Source organism: Physeter macrocephalus, chromosome 9 (genome assembly GCF_002837175.3).
Source record: "Physeter macrocephalus isolate SW-GA chromosome 9, ASM283717v5, whole genome shotgun sequence".
NCBI lineage: Eukaryota > Metazoa > Chordata > Mammalia > Artiodactyla > Physeteridae > Physeter > Physeter macrocephalus.
In genome coordinates this window covers 4,273,622-4,292,361 of record NC_041222.1, presented here as the reverse complement: position 1 = coordinate 4,292,361, position 18,740 = coordinate 4,273,622, and the positions used below count along the sequence as shown (strand labels likewise).

The 18,740-nt window shown below is 49.7% G+C and overlaps 3 protein-coding genes across 7 annotated transcripts in view; 1 reads left to right on the top strand and 2 right to left on the bottom strand.

The window, feature by feature from the left end:
• The window catches only part of TTLL11 (tubulin tyrosine ligase like 11), a 197,239-nt gene extending 197,058 nt beyond the window's left edge, over window positions 1–181 (top strand). Inside the window, exon 11 of the mRNA XM_055086987.1 lies at window positions 2–181. Within this exon, the coding sequence (XP_054942962.1) occupies window positions 2–62 (61 nt within the window). The 3' untranslated portion in view covers window positions 63–181. The remainder of the gene's footprint in view (window position 1) is intronic.
• A 2,887-nt stretch (window positions 182–3,068) lies between these two features.
• LOC102975115 (40S ribosomal protein S4, X isoform-like) lies at window positions 3,069–4,061 on the bottom strand. Its single transcript, XM_024126454.3, is given in 2 exon segments — window positions 3,069–3,341; window positions 3,344–4,061. Coding segments are annotated over 2 exon segments (804 nt in total). The 5' UTR covers window positions 3,921–4,061; the 3' UTR covers window positions 3,069–3,114.
• Window positions 4,062–8,654: 4,593 nt separating this feature from the next.
• Window positions 8,655–17,734, bottom strand: DAB2IP (DAB2 interacting protein). Of its 5 annotated transcripts, XM_055086984.1 has the most exons (5): window positions 12,532–12,601; window positions 12,299–12,444; window positions 11,611–11,681; window positions 10,542–10,836; window positions 8,995–9,082 (listed from the first exon to the last, which is right to left on the bottom strand). In XM_055086984.1, the coding sequence occupies exons 1-4, from the start codon at window positions 12,537–12,539 to the stop codon at window positions 10,744–10,746; spliced, it is 318 nt and encodes a 105-aa protein (XP_054942959.1). In that variant the 5' UTR covers window positions 12,540–12,601; the 3' UTR covers window positions 8,995–9,082; window positions 10,542–10,743. The 5 variants fall into 5 exon arrangements, with proteins under 5 accessions (XP_054942958.1, XP_054942957.1, XP_054942959.1 ...); XM_055086983.1 differs by lacking the exons at window positions 10,542–10,836; window positions 12,299–12,444 and adding an exon at window positions 17,323–17,734 and having other exon boundaries at window positions 8,655–9,082; window positions 12,532–12,619; XM_055086982.1 differs by lacking the exon at window positions 10,542–10,836 and having other exon boundaries at window positions 8,951–10,509.
• Between the last annotated feature and the right edge of the window lie 1,006 nt (window positions 17,735–18,740).

The following is an 18,740-nucleotide window of genomic DNA, read 5'->3' as shown; positions in this document are numbered from 1 at the left end:
GATTCTTTTCCATCATTGGTTATTACAAGATATTCAAGACAGTTGCCTATGCTATACAGTAAATGTATATATATATGTACATATCATCTTTATCCATTCATCTGTTGATGGACACTTAGGTGGCTCCCATGTCTTGGTTTTTGTCAATAGTGCTGCTGTGAATATTGGGATGCATGTTATCTTTTCTTTTTTTTTTTTTTTTTTTTTTACAACTTTTGTAGTTGAAGTATAGTTGATTTACAGTGTTGTGTTAGTTTCAGTATCATCTTTATCCATTCATCTGTTGATGGACACTTAGGTGGCTCCCATGTCTTGGTTTTTGTCAATAGTGCTGCTGTGAACATTGGGATGCATGTTATCTTTTCTTTTTTTTTTTTTTTTTTTTTGTGGTGTGTTAGTTTCAGGTGTACAGCAAAGTGATTCAGTTATACATATAAAATATATATACATATATATAATCATTTATTTGTATAATATCTTTTTCAGATTCTTTTCCATTATAGATTATTACAAGTTATAGAATATAGTTCCCTGTGCTATACAGTAGGTCCTTGTTGCTTATCTATTTTATATAGAGTAGTGTGTATCCCCCACTCCCCTTTCCCCTTTGGTAACCGTAAGTTAGTTTTCAGTATCTGTGAGTCTATTTCTGTTTTGTAAATGAGTTCATCTGTATCATTTTCTTAGATTCCACATAAAAATCATATCATATATTTGTCTTTCTCTGTCTGACTTCACTTAGTATGATAATCTCTAGGTCCATCCATGTTGCTGCAAATAGCATTATTTCATTGTTTTTCACGGCTGAGTAATAGTATATATATTGTGTATATATACCACATCTTCTTTAACCATTCATCTGTTTATGGGTATTTAGGTTGCTTCCATGTCTTGGCTATTGTAAACAGTGCTGCTATGACCATTGGGTGCATGTATTTGTCGAATTAGAATTTTCGTCTTTTCTGTATGTATGCCCGGGAGTGGGATTACTGGATCATGTGGTAACTCTATTTTTAGTTTTCTAAGGAACCTCCATACTGTTCTCCATAGTGGCTGCACCAATTTACATTCCCACCAACAGTGTAGGAGGGCTCCCTTTGCTCCACACCCTCTCCAGCATTTATTATTTGTAGACATTTTTTTTTAATTAATTAATTTATTTATTTTTGGCTGTGTTGGGTGTTCGTTTATGTGCGACGGCTTTCTCTAGTTGCGGCAAGTGGGGGCCACTCTTCATCGCGGTGCGCGGGCCTCTCACTATCACGGCCTCTCTTGTTGCAGGGCACAGGCTCCAGACGCGCAGGCTCAGTAGTTGTGGCTCACGGGCCTAGTTGCTCCGCGGCATGTGGGATCTTCCCAAACCAGGGCTCGAACCCGTGCCCCCTGCATTGGCAGGCAGATTCTCAACCACTGCGCCACCAGGGAAGCCCTGTAGACATTTTTGATGATAGCCATTCTGACCAATATGAGGTGATATCTCGTAGTTTTGATTTGCATTTCTCTAATAATTAGTGATGTTGAGCATCTTTTCATGTGTCTGTTGGCCGTCTGTAAGTCTTCTTTGGAGAAATGCCTATTTAGGTCTTTTGCCCATTTTTTGATTGGGTTTTTTTTTATTGAGTTGTATGAGGTGTTTGTATATTTTGGAGATTAATCCCTTGTCAGTTGCATCATTTGTAAATATTTTCTCCCATTTCATAGGTTGTCTTTTCATTTTGTTTACAATTTCCTTTGCTGTTATCCATTCTTTTTAATGCACAAGAATCGAGAAGTCACATTTGGCTCTTGGCTCAAGCAACTGGGAGGATGGCAGAGCCATTTTGGTGGGTTAGAAAATGAAGGGAGGAGCAGGTTTGGGGGTCATATCAAACCTGATGCCAAGTGGACACAGGCCCGTGAAGGGCTCAGGGAGCAGTGGAGCTGGGTATAAAAATGTGGGAGTCGGTGAGCAGAGAATGGATGGTATGCGAATCCATGGCAATGGTCCCTGATGCCGAGGAGGAGCCACACCTGGAGAAAGGGTGTGTGCTCTCCAGTTCTCCCCAATCCCCACCTCTCCCTGTTGTCTCTCAACACTGGGTCTGAGTGTCCTCTGATGTGGGCCTGCTTTAGTCACTCACATTGCTGCCAGGTCACTGAAGCTTTGTGCTTTGCATTGTCAAGGGGTATTCAGAAAAATCACCCAAACCTGGAATTAAGGCAAAAGGAGGCCAGCTTGTCATCCCAACTTGTCATCCCAGTGTCCCACTGCAATATTGTTAAGAGGACCACCCCGGGACTATTCTGTCACCTGGGGGAATACATCTTTATTTGACTTGCCATTCACTACGTATGTATGTACATAGCGTGTGTATTACGTGTTCACTTGTGCATTTTTAGCACCCCCATTGCTTGTGGTTTTATAGCCCTGTAGGGCATTAACTAGTCTTGACTGTAGCCAGAGAACAGCACATGATCACGCTGATTAGTCTCAATGTAACCTCACCATTTCTTACCAGGACCTCTTGCTGAGACTCTCCACCAGGAATTTTCAGGAACACCAGACTCTCTCTGCTCTCCAGAGCCATGGTTCCCATCTCCTCACTTAGGCCCATGTACTCAGCCACTGCTTCCTTCCCCTGGGCTCCTGGCTAACGCCAGCATGGATCCACACAGCTCTGGTATGTTTGGGAATTATGACACTGTGCCCTGGAGGGGCTCTTTTTCCATCCATTGTGCTGGGTTCTTTCATCCTGAACACTTGAGTTCTTCCTTCAACTCTGGAAAATATGCTTTTATGATTCCTTTGATCGTTTTCCCCTTTCCTCTTCTTTTCCCTCCTTTAGGAATTCCCAATAGTTGGATGTTAGATATCCTGGATTGAGCTTCTAGATTTTTTTCCTCTCACTCCCATTTTCTTTTTTTTTAAAGTTTATTTTATTGAATTACATTTGATTTACAATTTGTATTAATTTCTACTGTACAGCAAAGTGATTCAGTTATACATACATACATGTATATATACATATATATATACATTCTTTTTCATATTCTTTTCCGTTGTGTTTTTTTTTTAATGCAGTATTGTCTTTAATTAAGTACAAAGACTTCCATTCATGTTGCCTAGAGATCATTTTATCCACTGCTCTGTTTGGCCGCCAGTCTCTTGTCTCTCTCCTCAGCACTGGTAAGGTGGATACCCTTTCCACGGGGAAGAGAGATCCACGGTTTGTTGCCTTTGCCAGTAACGAAAATGTTGGAGAGCCGGGTGGCAAAGCTGTTGCCATTGGCATCTTTCACATGAACTATATCAAAAGAACCAGGATGTCTCTCCCTGTTGGTGATCACACCAGTTCTTCCCAGTTAGCACCTCCAGTCACCATGCACACGTTACCAGTGTCAAATTTGATGAAATCAGTAATCTTGCCAGTCTCCAAATCAGTCTGAATGGTGTCATTCACCTTGATGAGGGGATCAGCGTAGCCAATGGGGAGAGCGTCATGGTTCACCAGATGAGGGATTCCTTTTGTCCCCACAAAGATCTTTCTCATTTTGCACAACTTATACTTCGCCTCCTCAGGTGTAATATGATGAGCAGCAAAGCGATCCTTGGTGTCACAGATCAGACAAAAATTCTCTCCAGTCTTGTCAATGCTGATGACATCCTTAAAACCAGCAGGGTAGGTTATGTCAGTGCGGACCTTGCCATCAATCTTAATGAAATGCTGCATGAAGATCTTCTTGAGTTCATCTCCTGTTAGGGCATACTTTAGTCTGTTCCTTAGGTAAATAATTAGTGGGAGACATTCCCTCAGCTCGTGGGGACTGGTAGATGGACGAGGAGCAAACGCACCAGTTGGTTTATCCAGCGTCCAATGCTTTGGAGCTGCTATGTACTTCAGGTGCTTCTTGGGACCACAAGCCATGGCTGCGCTAGGCATGAAAAGTGCTCCATTGTGGTTTATCACAGGATATTGAATATAGTTCCTTGTGCTATACAGTAGGACCTTGTTGTTTATCCATTCTGTATAAAATAGTTTGCATCTTCCTACCCCAAACTCCCAATCTATCCCTCTCCCGCCCCACCCTCCCCCTTGGCAACCACAAGTCTGTTCTCTATGTCTGTGAGTCTGTTTCTGTTTTGTAGATAAGTTCGTTCTGTGTCATATTTTAGATTCCACATAAAAGTGATATATGGTATTTGTCTTTCTCTCTCTGACATACTTCACATAGTGTGATAATCTCTAGGTCCATACAGTTGCTGCAAATGGCATTATATCATTCTTCTGTATGGCTGAGTATTCCATCGTATATATTTTTTGTTTTTGTTTTTTTTTAATTTTTAAATTTTATTTATTTTTTTATACAACAGGTTCTTATTAGTCATCAATTTTACACACATCAGTGTATAGATGTCAATCCCAATCACCCAATGCATCCCACCACCATCCCCACCCCCTGCGGCTTTGCCCCCTTGGTGTCCATATGTTTGTTCTCTACATCTGTGTCGCAACTTCTGCCCTGCAAACCGGTTCATCTGTACCATTTTTCTAGGTTCCACATACATGTGTGAATAAACGATATTTGTTCTTTTTCTGACTGACTTCACTCTGTATGACAGTCTCTAGATCCACCCACGTCTCAACAAATGACCCAATTTCATTCTTCTTTTTTGGCTGAGTAATATTCCATTGTATATATGTACCAGCAACTTCTTTATCCATTCGTCTGTCGATGGGCATTTAGGTTGCTTCCATGACCTGGCTATTGTATATAGTGCTGCAGTGAACATTGGGGTGCATGTGTCTTTTTGAATTATGGTTTTCTCTGGGTATATGCCCAGTAGTGGGATTGCTGGATCATATGTGTACCACATCTTTACCCATTCATGTTGGCCCTTCTGACCAGTGTGAGGTGGTCCCTCATTATAGTTTTGATTTTCATTTCCCTAATAATTAATGATGTTGAGCATCTTTACATGTGCCTGTTGGCCATCTGTATGTCTTCTTTGGTGAAATATCTATTCGGGTCTTTTGCCCATTTTTCGATTGGGTTGTTTGTTTTATTGTATTGAGTTGTATGGGCTGTTTGTATATTTTGGAAATTAAGCCCTTGCCAGTTGCATCATTTGCAAATATTTTCTCCCAGTCCATAGGTTGTCTTTTCATTTTGTTTATGGTTTCCTTTGCTGTACAAAATCTTGTAAGTTTGACTAGGTCCTGTTTATTTATTTTTGCTTTTATTTATTTCTATTGCTTGGGAGACTAAGAAAACATTTGTATGAGTTATGTCAGAGAATGTTTTGCCTATGTGCTCTAAGAATTTTATGGTGTCACATCTTTATTTATTTATTTATTTATGGCTGCATTGGGTCTTTGTTGCTGGGCGTGGGCTTTCTCTAGTTGTGGCGAGCAGGGGCTACTCTTTGTTGCGGTGTGCGGGCTTCTTGTTGCGGTGGCTTCTCTCTTGTTTTGGAGCACAGACTCTAGGCGTGTGGGCTTCAGTAGTTGTGGCACACGGGCTTAGTTGCTCCGCGGCATGTGGGATCTTCCCGGACAAGGGCTCGATCCCATGTCCCCTGTATTGGCAGGTGGATTCTTAACCACTGAGCCACCAGGGAAGCCCCAACTGTCATGTCTTATATTTAAGTCTTTAAACCATTTTGAGTTTATTTTTGCGTATGGTGTGAGGGTGTGTTCTAACTTCTTTGATTTACATGTGGCTGTTCAACCTTCCCAACACCACTTGCTGAAAAGACTGTCTTTTCTCCATTGTATATTCTTGCCTCCTTTGTTGATGATTAATTGACTGTAGGTATGTGGGTTTATTTCTGGGCTCTCTATTCTGTTCCATTGATCCCTATGTCTGTTTTTGTGCCAATAGCATGCTGTTTTGATTACTGTAGCTTTGTAGTATTGTCTGAAGTCTGGTTCTCACTCCCATTCTCTATTTCTGGAAGAATACCTCAGCTTTGTATTCCATCACTCCTATTGGATATTTTATTTTTGTCAGCTGCACTTTTGTGATGTTTTTTTTTCATAGCATCCTATTGTTTTATTTCCCTGAGGATATTCTAGTTTGGGGAGGGGGTTGTTTTTTAATGTTCTTCTCTTTCCTACCTTATCTCTATTTCCTGTTTCCTTTCTTGGGCTGGTTGTTTGGCCTCTCCCTTGAAATTTTTTTTTTTTTTTGAGCTGTTATATTTGCAAATAGGGGGCTTTGTTAGCATTAGTGAAGCAAAGATCCGGGGAAATTCATATCTATTTTATTCATTGGACACTTTCTTAACTGTCTGAGGGGTCCTGGCTGTCTGTGCTCTTTGCATGTGTGCATAGGCCCAGGACACACTGATCAGTGAGTCTCGTTATAGGATATTGGAACAGTGATGCCGTCTTTGCTTTGGGAAGTATCTGGAGGTCTTTTCTCCAAAGTCAGTTTTTCCAAAGAAGAATATTCCCAGTCGGGTGGGGGACAGATGCCTGGTCCTGGGCATTCTGGGAGCCGTGAGGGTGCTTGTGGGCCAGGCACTCTTGAGAGCAGAAGCTCACTTCACCCCTCCCCACTGCTTTCAGACCTATACCTGGCAGAGCCCTTGGCTCTGCCTGACGTCCCCTCATCTGGAGACTACGTGGCTCGATTCCCGCAGGTAGTAAACGTCCAGTTCCTTACCAGGAGGTGAGGTGGTAAACAGGAGTTTCCTGGCTGTGCAGAACAGGGAGAGGAGGCTGTGGTCTGGTTCCCCTGTTTCCAACCTGGTACCCTTGCTCGGCCTCCCATCATGCTGGGACCCCATAGGGCTGATCAGCTCACTTCCGGTTCATCTTGCCCTCTGCTAATTTAGTCAGTGCTCTTTCATCAACCTCCATCTGCCAAAGCTTTTCGAATTCTCTTACATACTGATTATCTCCTCCCACATTAATTCTGCCCTTATGAGTGACCATCTTTTCAGTCCTGTCGGTGGTGCTTGAAAAGGAAACGAGGTAAATGCATGTCATCAGTATACCTTATTTAATTGGAAGATTATTTCTTTTAAAAACCTAATCCTACTGATGTAATATTTATTTTTTAAACTTTCTGATAGAAGAAAAACTAAGTAAACGTCTTCTAGTGATCTCTAGTTTTATTGCTTCAAGGTACAGAACGTGGCCCAAACTGTTTCTTTGGCCAGCTTTTTCAGGTTTTCGTTTCTCTATGTACAGTCAGCTTTGGGTGACGTTCTAAGCATACGCGAAAGAAGGTGTGTTCTCTCTAGAGTAAGAGCTTGATGTATCCCTGCTTATTAAACCTTATTAATTATTAAAATCCTCTGGGTTCTCATTGCCTCCTTGATCTGTCATAAGCTAATAATGGTGAGGTGTTAAGTCTCAGATGCAACTGTATTTTTGTTGATTTTTTTCTTTTGCATTTCCAGCAGTTTTTGCTTTCTACTTGATGCTCCTTAATCCACATATGGAAGTTCATGGCTTTTGTACCTTCGTTATAGATGTCTGTCAACATGAAACGATTTTTCTGTTCCATTCATTGCTATTTCCTTGAATTCTATGTTTACAGGGCATCACCTCAGCAGAGGGACCAGTTTGGGAACCAGGGTCAGTGGTACGGAAGCACTGAGGTGGCCCACGGGTTTGGCAATGAGGCAGTGGAGGTGTGAAAGGCAAGCCAGGCTACAGAGGGCTGGGGAAAGGGCGGGAGGCCAGAGGCGGAGATGGCAAGTCCCTGCAGGCAGTAAGTACACTTTTAAAAAGGTTGTCTGAAGGGTAGAAAACCCAGCCTGGAGCAGGTGAAGAGCAGGTGGAGACCTGGTGTTTTAAATGCTGTGAGAAGGAGCGGCAGGGGCTGAAGAGTTAGTTAGGAGTGATGAAAGCAAGGGGTGGCCAGGGGCTGCCTTGGGAAGGAATGGGGGTCCCCTCCTCTCCTGTGGCTGCTTTGGGGAAGGAAGCAAGGTGAGAGCTTGAGCGCCTGGCTGGCGTTGAGCCAGGGTGGGGTCAGAGGGTCACTGCTGCCATCTTCCCCCAGTGGGCTAGGAGGCTGGCTCTCGGAGCAGGGAGAGCGTCTGGCTGGGAGATCCGAGAAGAGGTACAGGTTTGGCTGAACCACGGTGGAGAATAGGGCAGGGAGGCCTTGCTGAGAGGGGAGATGGGAACCCACAAGGGCACGGTCTGAAATGGGTTGTTGTTTTTTTTCCTGCAGTGCTCACCTGTCCCCTGTGCAGGGTGCAACTGAAGGGGCCCAGGCGCTGGCTTGTTGCCAACAAAGGCCATGGGTTCAGCCTTGCAGGTGGGTCTGGGCCATGTGTTGGGGCTTCTCGGGTATCTGAGGCTTGGGTTTAAGTCTAGCTCAGCCATGATCCGCTGGTGGCCCTGGACCACCTCCTTTCCTCCTGGAGTAGGATTTCAGGGGCTGGGGAAGCAGGAGCTGGTATCTGCTGTAGGGAAAGGCAGGGGCCAAGCTCTGGGAGCCTAGAAAGTCCACGCTTGTCAGAGCGAGGGGCAGGGAAAGACCCCAGCCCGGAAGAGAACGGGCCACTCCCAGATCATGCAGGGTCTCCCCTGACCACAGCTGCCACCAGGGTGAACCGAGTGCTGGTAAAGAACAGTATCAGGCCACAATGCAAGAGTCGCCCCCTGGAAAAGCTCCTGAGACACAGCTGAATGGAGAGGCGAGTCAGGCTTAAAATAGCTAAATAAATCTTTAATATTTCTAATTGCAAATGTACAGAAATTGCACAGCCACACAGTCTTAGAACACCAACAGCTTTCTCTGTACATTATTACATAGTTAGAGTCACAACTGGAGGGAGGCGCTCCAGCCAAGACGCCAACATTTGCATTTTTTCCTTTTCACATACTTACAAAAGGGGGGCAGGGAGGTGGAATGGGGGCTGGGGGCGGCTTGGGGGAGTCTGTAGAAAAGAGGGGCCATTTCCCTGGACGGTCTGCCTTCCGCAGATGGCCGGGGCGGGAGGGGGAGAGGTGTACCCCGGGGCAGATGCTCTGCAGGGTTGGGGGGGGGGTGCCTGGAGCTCTGGCCCTGGTTCCCCACCCCCATTCTGGGCGGTCGGAAAGAGTCTTCACTTATAGGAAGTTTGGCAGTTTCCTTCACCCTAAACATAAAAGTTAAGCAAAATGTCAGGCCTCCCTGTGTTGGCAGGAGAGGGGAGGGGAGAGCCTTCTCCCTGTGTTGGCAGGAGAGGGGAGGGGAGAGCCTTCTCCAGCAGGGCTGGGCTTGGGCCTCCCCGAGCAGGGACTGCCTTCCCTCCTCCTCGCTCAGGGACGCGGGTTCAGTGTGACCCAGGCAGGTCGCACGTCCCCACCACCCAGAGAGCACGCTGCACAGCCGACAAAATGCCACCGGCAGGGAAAACCCCCATCACCCGAATCCCCACCCTCTGCCTCCTGCCCAGCACTGTTCTCTAGATTAAAAACAAAATAAAAACCGTCGGAGAGCAGCGGTCCCAGGCAGCCCTCGGCAGCACCAGGACTAAAGGACTATGTACAACCATTGGATGAAATAGTTACATTACAGTCAAACACCAAGAACATTTACAAAAATCGTCAGACTTGCAATTCAGATAAAAATCTGGGAAGAGTCTGTACACTTTTACAGTTTTTGCACTAAGTAAGTAAATAAGGCTCTCGTCCTGAGAGCTCCCAACCCAGGCCAAGGGCCGCCAGCACCGGCCACCGCTGGCCTCCTGAGCCCAGCTGTCCAGGCCCTGGGAACCTCCCCCCTGTATTGCTAAGAGGCGCTCAGTCCGAGGTCGCTCAACGAGGCATTGGCGGGGCGGGGGGGGTGACTGACAGGGAACCAGAGGAGAACGTCACCGGGGCCAGGCCCTGCCTGTGTGGCCAGAGGAGTGGGGCAAGGCCTCCGCCCCCCACGGCCTGCCTTCCTGAGGTCTGTGACCCTTGGGGGTCCTGCCCTCTCCCCACAAGCGGGTCTCTGGGCTAACTGAACTGGTTTCACCCCAGGACAGGGTGCAGTGTGGTCCGAGCCCCCCGCCGTGCTCCCCTTCCTGGGGGGCTCTGGGGCAACCTGGGCCCTGGTGGAGCGTCTCCAGCCCCAGCAGCAGGAAGGGGTCTCCCCAGTTTCCCACGGCTGAGGCAGACGGGGCGGCTCCTGGCTGCAGGGTGAACGCCCCAGCTCCTGCCTGAGATTCCCCAGGGCCAGGCGTGGGAACAGGGAGGGACGAGAGGGACCCACGCTCCTGCCCACCTAGGTCCCGCAAGGGGGGGGCGGGGAGGGCCGATAAGCTACAGAACAGCCTAGAGCTGAGGGAAACCGGCCCCAGCCGCGGGTGAGCACCTCCCTGTCTGCAGCGCCTGGGTCCTCGGCTGGGCCCGGGAGGGGTGAGGCAGAGGCCGGCCGCACACACGGGGCGGGTGCAGGCTGCTGCTGTCTTGGAGAGGGAGCAAGTCTAACATCCTCCAGGGCCGCTATTTCCCATGCAGTGCGCACGCTCAATTTAAAAGGCCCCTGTGTTCCAGCGAGCGAGCGAGCGAGCGAGCGGGCTTTTGTTTCTAACGCATACTGTGAAAGGAAAAGAAATCACAGTTATCCACCTTCTCAGGGCCTGCGGGCACTAGACTTCTTTTTAACCGTCCGTCAGGAAAGCTCAGCCTGTCTCTCAGGGGAGCACCTGCTGGCCACTCCCTGCAGGGCCACCGCGCCCAGGTACACTAGCTCCGGGAGAGGGGCAGGCACCACACAGTGCCGCCCGGGCCAGCTCTGCCCAGGTCTTTGTCTTCGGGGAGCCCCAGAGCATCAGCCTGGGCCCACGTGGCAAGTGAGGGAGGTCCTGGATCTTCCCACGGGCGCAAGGGCCCAGAAGAGAGCTGCGATCCTCGCTGGGTCTACCTGACGGAACAAGTTAGGGAGGAAGAGGGAGGGCGGGAGCGGGAAGGCGGAGGGTCTGGGGACAGGTACGGGGGCGGGTGACTCCTCGGTTCCCTCACAGCCGGGAAGGGTCCCCGCCCATGCAGGGGCAGGTGCTCAGGGTGGAGACAGGCGGGGGCCCCGGCGCTCTGGCAGCTCCGTCCTCCCCACCCCCTCCCTGCCTGCTGACCGCCCCGTCGGCTTCCGGAACTGAGGGGCAGGTCCCACAGGGCAGGGCCTGGCTGCCTGGCAGTCCTGGGGAGGGGAAGCCACGAGAGTAGGCCCCTGGCTCTCCGACCCTCCAGCTCTCCGGGCAGCTCCCTCCCTGGGGAGGGGTTGGGGGGTACATGCACTCAGCCAGGTCGAGGAGGAAAGGTGACGCACACCAAATTCAACACCCGACAGAAACATCGCGCAGCCCCCTGTGCCTGCTCCCCAGCCTGCAGTCTCTCTGGCCTGCACCGAACGCGCTTCTCGGGGAGCGGGCCGCTGTGCCCCGGCGCACTGCGTCAGTCTCTCGCGGCTCCCTCTGCGGCCGCCTCCCGGACCGCGGCTGGAGGGAGGCGCCGAGCCTCGGCCTCTTGCCCCTGCGCTGGGGCCGCTCCTCCCCAGGCCGAGACCCTGCCCTGGGCCACCATGGTCCTCCCTCCTCGGGCAGGTTAACAACTGCTGCTGTTTCTGAACTCGCCGTTCTCAGTAATCTGCAATTTGGTGGGGTTGGTGGGGGAGATGCCGTTACGGGCTTGCATGCTGTACCTCTCTTTCAGCTGTGTCAGGGCGCTCATGAGGCGGGCGTTGGCCGCATCCAGTGAGGCGATGCGCTTCTCCTGTGGGCAAAGAGGGCATCAGCTGGGGTCGCGGAATGGCCTCCTGGGCCAAAGGGGGTCTGTGCCGGAAAGGGATCTCCCTGGAGCCGTGTCCGCCTACAAGAAGCGCTGGGAGGGGGAAGGCAGGGGGCCTGGAGGATACCACGCGTGAAGGATGGGAAAGGCACGGAGGCGGCAGTGGTCCCGCTGGGGAGGAGGCGGCCTTGCCATCATGGACCAAGACCTTCTTGCGCCTGCCTTCCTCAGGTCTCTACCTCATCACCTGCTTCCCACCCAAAGGGAGCAAGCAGCCCCAGCAGCGTCAGGCACAAGCTTGTTCATGTGTGTGTGCACTGGTGCGTACAAAACAGAGGTCACAGCTACCAGTCAGCCTGTGCAGTTTCCAGACTGAGCAAGGCCTGGGCCTGGAGAGGAAAAGGGCACAGACCTGGGGGAAGGAGATTGGAGGCCAGTCTCTTAACTGTCTCCCCTCTCAACGCAGTTGGGAAGCCACAGCTCTGAACAAGAGCCCCCTTGCTCCCTCTCTCCCAAGCCTGCTGTCACCCCCAGCCTTTCCCATTCCCCTCCCAATAGTTTCCACTCTCTGGTCAGAACCCCTGGTGAAAGGCAATACCCACCGAGCTGCCCCCGCAGGGGAGGAGTTGCCCTGCCCTTTTCATAGCCTGTCCTAGTGAGCTTGTGGTCCACCGAGACCCTCAAGTCTGACTTCTTGGAGCAGAGATCCTGATCTCCTATCTTCCTTAGCTTCTGCAGTGGGGTACGACTGAGGATGTGAAGAAACCAAAGTCACCCCCTCCTTATCCCAGGTCCTTTAACACCTGTGGCTGACCAAAAGGCCAGAGCCCCACACCTGGGCATCAATGATCTTCTGTTTGGAGTCTACAGCTGCTTGCATCTCCGCGTGGTCCTTCTTCAGCTCCTCCTCCACTGACATCAACCTGTTACCAGAGACAAGGACAGTCAGGCTGGCATTTGAGGGTGCAAGTGAGGAGGTGAGTGCGGGGCCTGGTGGGAACAAACCATCACGCCTGCACGGAGGGGGCATACGAGGAGAGCCCCTCCTTGGGCCATAGACTCACCTCCCACACTTGCCTGGGACAGAGGCCCTCCAGCTGGCCCCCAACAACTGACATAGGCTGAGCCTGCTCCTTCCTTACGCTTCACCCGCCCCAGATTCTGTTCCCAAATCCCCAGAAGTCCCTGGGGCTGCCCCTTTCCTGATGTTCTTCCAGGAGCCACAGGGGTGGGAGTGGGTGTTAGATCCTCACCACACCCCAGAGCCAGGCAGGTGGTGTAACATCATAAGACCTGTGGTTTGAGTGGGAAACAAAGGCCCTGCAAGGCTCTAGAGCTTTCTCCACCCACCCTGTACTCACTGAGGCTGTGCCGGGCACTCGAGGTGGCAAGATGAAGTCACAAGGCAGTAGGGACACAGGCAGGGAGAAGGTAACTATGCTCTGGGCAGCTTGTGGGCCATGGGCACAGAGAACAGGAAGTGGCTGGCTGTCTTGGGGGTGGGGGTGGACACACTGAACTGGACAGCCGAAGGACAAGCCAAGGTCTGCCGCCTGGGTGATGAGCAGGGAAGACGTGAGGAACACGATCCACAGAAGCTCAGAACTAGGGCCAGCAGGGGCCTGTCGCCAGCTGCTCCTTCCCTGAGACCCTTTCAGGTCTCATCCTGCTTGTCTCTCACGTGCCTGTCAGTCACTGTTGAACACTCCCATCTTCCTACTCTCTTCCTTCAGCTTTCAGACCCCATACTCTCTGGGTTTGCATCTAGCTCCCAGGCCACTGCTCTGCAGATGCCTTGTCCTGTCTGCCCCTAGGCTGTCAGGGCTCCACAGGGCTCTGCCTCAACCGGCCACTCTTCTTGCTCTACACTCTTCTCAGAGGAGTTCACCTACTGCTTTATTTCTGTCTCTACCCGCACAACTTCCCCAGAGCAGAAGAGCATCTAACCCCCAGGCGAGCACTTAGTCCATTTCACCGTAGATGCACAGGGAGGTCAACGGCGCCGGGGCAGGTACCACACAGGGCTGTCGTGAAAAGCCAGTGGGATCAGGGGTTGAGGAGGAAGGGGTGTGGGATCACGCCAAGAGGGGGTTCCTTGTCATAGGAAGGTACGTCACTGAGCAAAGCCTGTAAGAAGGGGGAGTGGGAGGAATGGAGGAAGGGGGAGAGACTTCTGCTCCCAGCTATGGTGGAATAACAAACAGGTGCTGGATTTAACCTCCTGCCGTAAGAAAAAACCAAACTAGAAAACTAGACAAAATATATGAAAAAAAGGTTTCCAGACACTGAAAAGCAGGCAGTGCGGTACAGTACAGTGACCCCTAAGAGAAGGGAACACACAAAGCGAGCCCCACCCCTGCTGGCAGTGTCCCGGCAAGCAAAGGAGGGAAGTGATCACATAGAGTCAAGGAGGAGGAGGATGGAAGGGTGGGGGAGCAAAGCTTTTGGGGGGCAGTACCAGAGAGGAGAAATTGCAGAGAGGACTCTACCTATCTCCTGAGGGGTCCCCTTAGGGCTCTGGCTGAGGACTGCTCTGCATGCTTGTGAGAAAATAGCCAGGCTGGGGCAAGAGCCATTGGAAAGGAGTACACAAAACCACCCCAAGAATAGTTTATGATCCTTCTAGGCAGTGTGGAAAAGCATACGAACACAGGAGGCATCAAGTAGAATCCCCAGAAGGAAAGTCCTCAACAGTGAAGCCAGATTAGGCCTAGGCTAAAGACTGTCCAGGACCCACCCCAACAAAGCTTAAAAGTGAGCCTCAAAAGAATCAAACTGATTCTTCTAACGTCACTGAACAGAACGTTAGCCCCCAAATATTGAAAGGAACGCAACACATCCAACAGCTACGTAAAAATCACAATGTCTGGCATCCAACCCCAAATCACCAGGCACGCAGAGAAGTAGGAAAACATAACCAACCCATGACCAGGAAGAAAAGCAAAAAAAACAGACTCAGAAAATGTCAGATGATAGGATTAGCAGACAAGGACATTAATACAACTGTTATAAAAATACATTCTACATGTTCAAGAAAATAGAGGAATGCGTGCGCATGATGAGAAAAGAAATGGATGGGATTTAAAGAAAACTGAAAACTCAGAGGCAAAAATACGACACCTGAAATGAAAAAAATACTGGATAGGATTAACAGGATTAACAGCAGATTAGATGCTTAAGAAGAAACGATTAGTGAACTTGAAGACACTGCAACAATCTAAAATAAAACACAGAAAAAAGATGAAAAAAGGAAAACAGTAGAGCATCAGTAAGATGTGGGACAACATAAAGCAGCCTAATGTATATGCAATTAAAGTCCCAGAAAACAGACTAAGGAGGCAGACAGAACTCCACACCCACAGATCCAAGAGCTCAACAAACCCATGAAGAAAACATGTCAAGGCACTTCATAATCAAATTGCTGGCAATCGATGATAAAGAAAAAAAACTGTAAATCAGCCAGAAGAAAAAGATACTATCAGAGTCCCTATTATTATAGCCTGGGTAAGGGAAAAATTGGGTCCACTGCTAGTTTTGGTACATAGCCACATCACGCACATGCTTCTGCTAAAACAGCAGAGTTACACAGTTGTGATAGACACCATATGGCCTGCAAAGTCTAAACATTTATTATCTGCCCCTTTACAGAAGGTTTCTAACCCCTGCCCTAAAGTGACAAGATACAGCTAATATGCCAATAAAGGAGATAAAGTAGAATCATAAAAAATAGTCAATCTAAAAGAGGGCAGGAAAAGGAACAAAACAGATGGTACAAATAGAAAACAAGTAGCAAGATAATAAGTTTAAATGTAATTGTATTGACAATTACATTAAATGTAAACAGTCTAAACATTCCAATTAAAAGGCAGAAAACTGTCAGATTAGATAAAAAGCAAGAACAATAAGGTGTCTGTAACAGAAACTCACTTTATAATGAGGGACATAATTGAGTTAAAAGTATAAATAGGATGAAAAAGGATATACCAGGCTAATACCAATCAAAAGAAAGTTAGGGCAGCTGTCCTAATATCAAACAAAGTCGATTTCAGAGCAAGGAATATTACAAGGGATAAAGAAGGTGATTTTATAATGATAAAGAGATCAGTTCATCAACAGCACATAACTAGCCTAAATGTGTATGTGTCTGAGAATAGCGTTTCAGTGAACATAAAGTAAAAACCAATAGAAATGAAAGGAGAAACAGGCAAATCCGTAATTATGATTAGAAACTTCATTATCCTTTTCTCAATAATTGATAGAAAACAAGTACAGAGAAAAACCAGTAAGGATATAGAAGACTTGAACAACACTATCAACCAAATTGACTTAATTGATGTGTATAATAGGGAGGAAATACCAGGCTTGGCTAGTAGAAATAAATGTGTTACTGAACTCAGGAGAGCATGCACCTCTCAGAGAATAGATAAGATGAGAATGTGGTTAAATGAAAAGTGTTTTCCTTTCTTGGAACCACACACATGAGGTGAGCCAAGAGCAGAGCTGGAAGTTCAGTCAACAGTGGGTTTCTAGTCACCCTGGTTATAGGCCCTCTGCTCATGCTAACCATTTTATAAAGAAGAAACCCACAGGTAAATCAAGGAAGCAATAATTAGAAGCAGAGAAACAGGTGCTCTGAATAGGAGGAATTAAGGAAGGATCTTTACAGCGGACAAAGCATGAGGCCAGGTGGGGGAACATCCTGGTTACTGCACACCTGCTGAATCTATCCTGATGACCGACTCTTGAACCACGTGAACAAACAAGCTGTAAGTCCACACTGTCTCCTCTTGCACTTGGTATTACTGTCATAAGGAAGTAAACTCCATGACTGGGACCCTGTGGGCTGGTCTGAATGCTACACCTTGACTATATTCCCTGCTTGCAGACATGCAGGAGGGTGTATCCACTTTATCCGTGGGCAGAGTGGAAGAGAGAAGGGAATCAACACAGAAATAAAGATAAGCCACCAATAAGGATGAGAGTCAGCATTAAAGTCAATGGTCCACCTGGAAATCTTCCTGCATAACCCACAGGCACCTTAAAACTCAACAGATCCAAAACTGGCCTCATCTCTCTCCCTCCCCATCCAAACTGCTCTTCTTCCAAAGGTCCCCATCTCAGTAACTGGCACCATGACACACCTGGATGCTCTCGGTAACAATCCGGGGGTCACTCTGGCTACTTCTTCCCTCCCACCCCCCCACCCTCACCCACTGCACGTAACTGACATTCATTCCTTTTCCTGCCCCGGATTGGGTCCTCACTGTCCTTCCCGGCACCTGCATCCAGCTTCTAAACTCCCCTGTGAGTGCGCACCAAGAAAACGTAACTCCCCACAGGGAGCCCAGGCCCTCTGCGGCTGCCTTGGCCAACCTCACATTCCACCATCGACACACACTGCACCACGTGGGCCCCCCACACCCCGGGCTGCCTCCCGCCTCCAGGCCTGTGCCACACTGTCCCCACCGCCTCGGACACTCTTCTCTCTCCACTCTCGGCTCATCCTGCGGCTGAGCAGCCCCGCCCCAGGATCCGGGGCCTCCTGGAGGGCAGCGGACAGGTCCGCTCCTCTGCGCGCATGGGGCAAGAACCGGGCCCAGAGCAGGAACAGGCCGGCCGCCCTCACCTGCTGATGATGCCCTTCATCTGGATGTCCTTGTCCTCCTGCTGCCGTCGCAGCCGCTCCTCGCCCTCCTCCAGCCGCGCCTGATACTCCAGCACCAGCTTCTGGGTTGTCTCCTCCTGGCACTTGAACAGGGTCTCATACTCCTCCAGCTTCTTGGTGGAGATTCGCAACTTGTCCTGCAGCACTGCCAGGTCCTGCTAGGAGGGCAGCGTGCCACGGGCACAGCACCCAGGACAGAGAGCACAGCCTCATGAGCCCAGGCAGGGGCACAGGATGGGAGGCAGCCCGGCTCGGAATGACTCAGGGCCCATCACCATCTCAGTCCTCTTCCCACAGCGGGGAGACACCCAGGGAGAGGAGGCCAGTGAGACTCAATGCCTGGCCCCCATCCGGGGCTCTCCCACCCGCCAGCCCAACCTACAGCTATGAGGCAGATGAAGACTCAAACCAGACCTCAGAAGTAAGGGTCTTGAGCTTTTCATAATAAAAGTTGTAAACCTCTTGGGTACATTAAGGAGATAACAGTGCTCTGAGAGATGGGGACTCTACAGGAGGGGAAACTGAGGCCCAGAAGGCAAATGACCCAATCACATGGGGAGTACAGCGACTGACTGCTGGGGTGAGATCCTAGCCCCCCAGCCTCGACTTGACCCTGAAGCCGTGGCAAGTCGCACAGGAAGTCGGGGGAAGAGATTAAAGGCAAAGTGGTCTAGGGCTTTCTGGATCTGACTCAGCACAGCACTCTCGGCCTTTAGGGAGGAGGAGGGGATGTGTAAAGCGGCAAGACAAGCAGTGAGCTGGGAGGCTGTGCGAGCTGAATAGAGAGCGAGGCAGGGTCAACACCCGAATCAAGGGGCTGGAGAGGTTGGGCGCCGGGTGCTGTGAGAATACAGGGAATGGGGAAGGCAGGAAGGGCCTCTCCTTGAGTCTCGGGCATCGGGAGCCAATTCACTCATCAGCAAAGGACTGCCCAAGGGCCAGGAGGCAGCAAATCTAAGTCCTGAAGCAGAGCTGGCCCCAGAGGAGAGCCCAGCTCTGGGAGAAACAGCCCCAACCCAGGTCTTCTGCACGGCTGGTCAGAGCGGGGTCGGGGAGGGCCCTCCCTGACAGAGGCAGGACCAGGTAACCAAGGAGCTCGAGGGAACTCCAGGATTTGCCTGCGAGGGTTAATGGCAAAGAAAGAGAGAAACAGCAGCTCACTGGGCCAAGGCACAAGGAAAGAGAACACTCCAGCTGCAGCCCGACCCTTGAAATCGTTCAGGCACTCCTTGTAATTCACAGATGGGAAGGTAGTCTCAGAAAAGCGCAGAGCCTGGCCCCAGACTCACGCAAGGAGCCTGGGGTGAAGCTGGCCTTCCTTGCTCCCCAGCCAAACTCTGGTTCTTGGAGCACTGTGCCCCATGTCCCCTGGTCCCGTT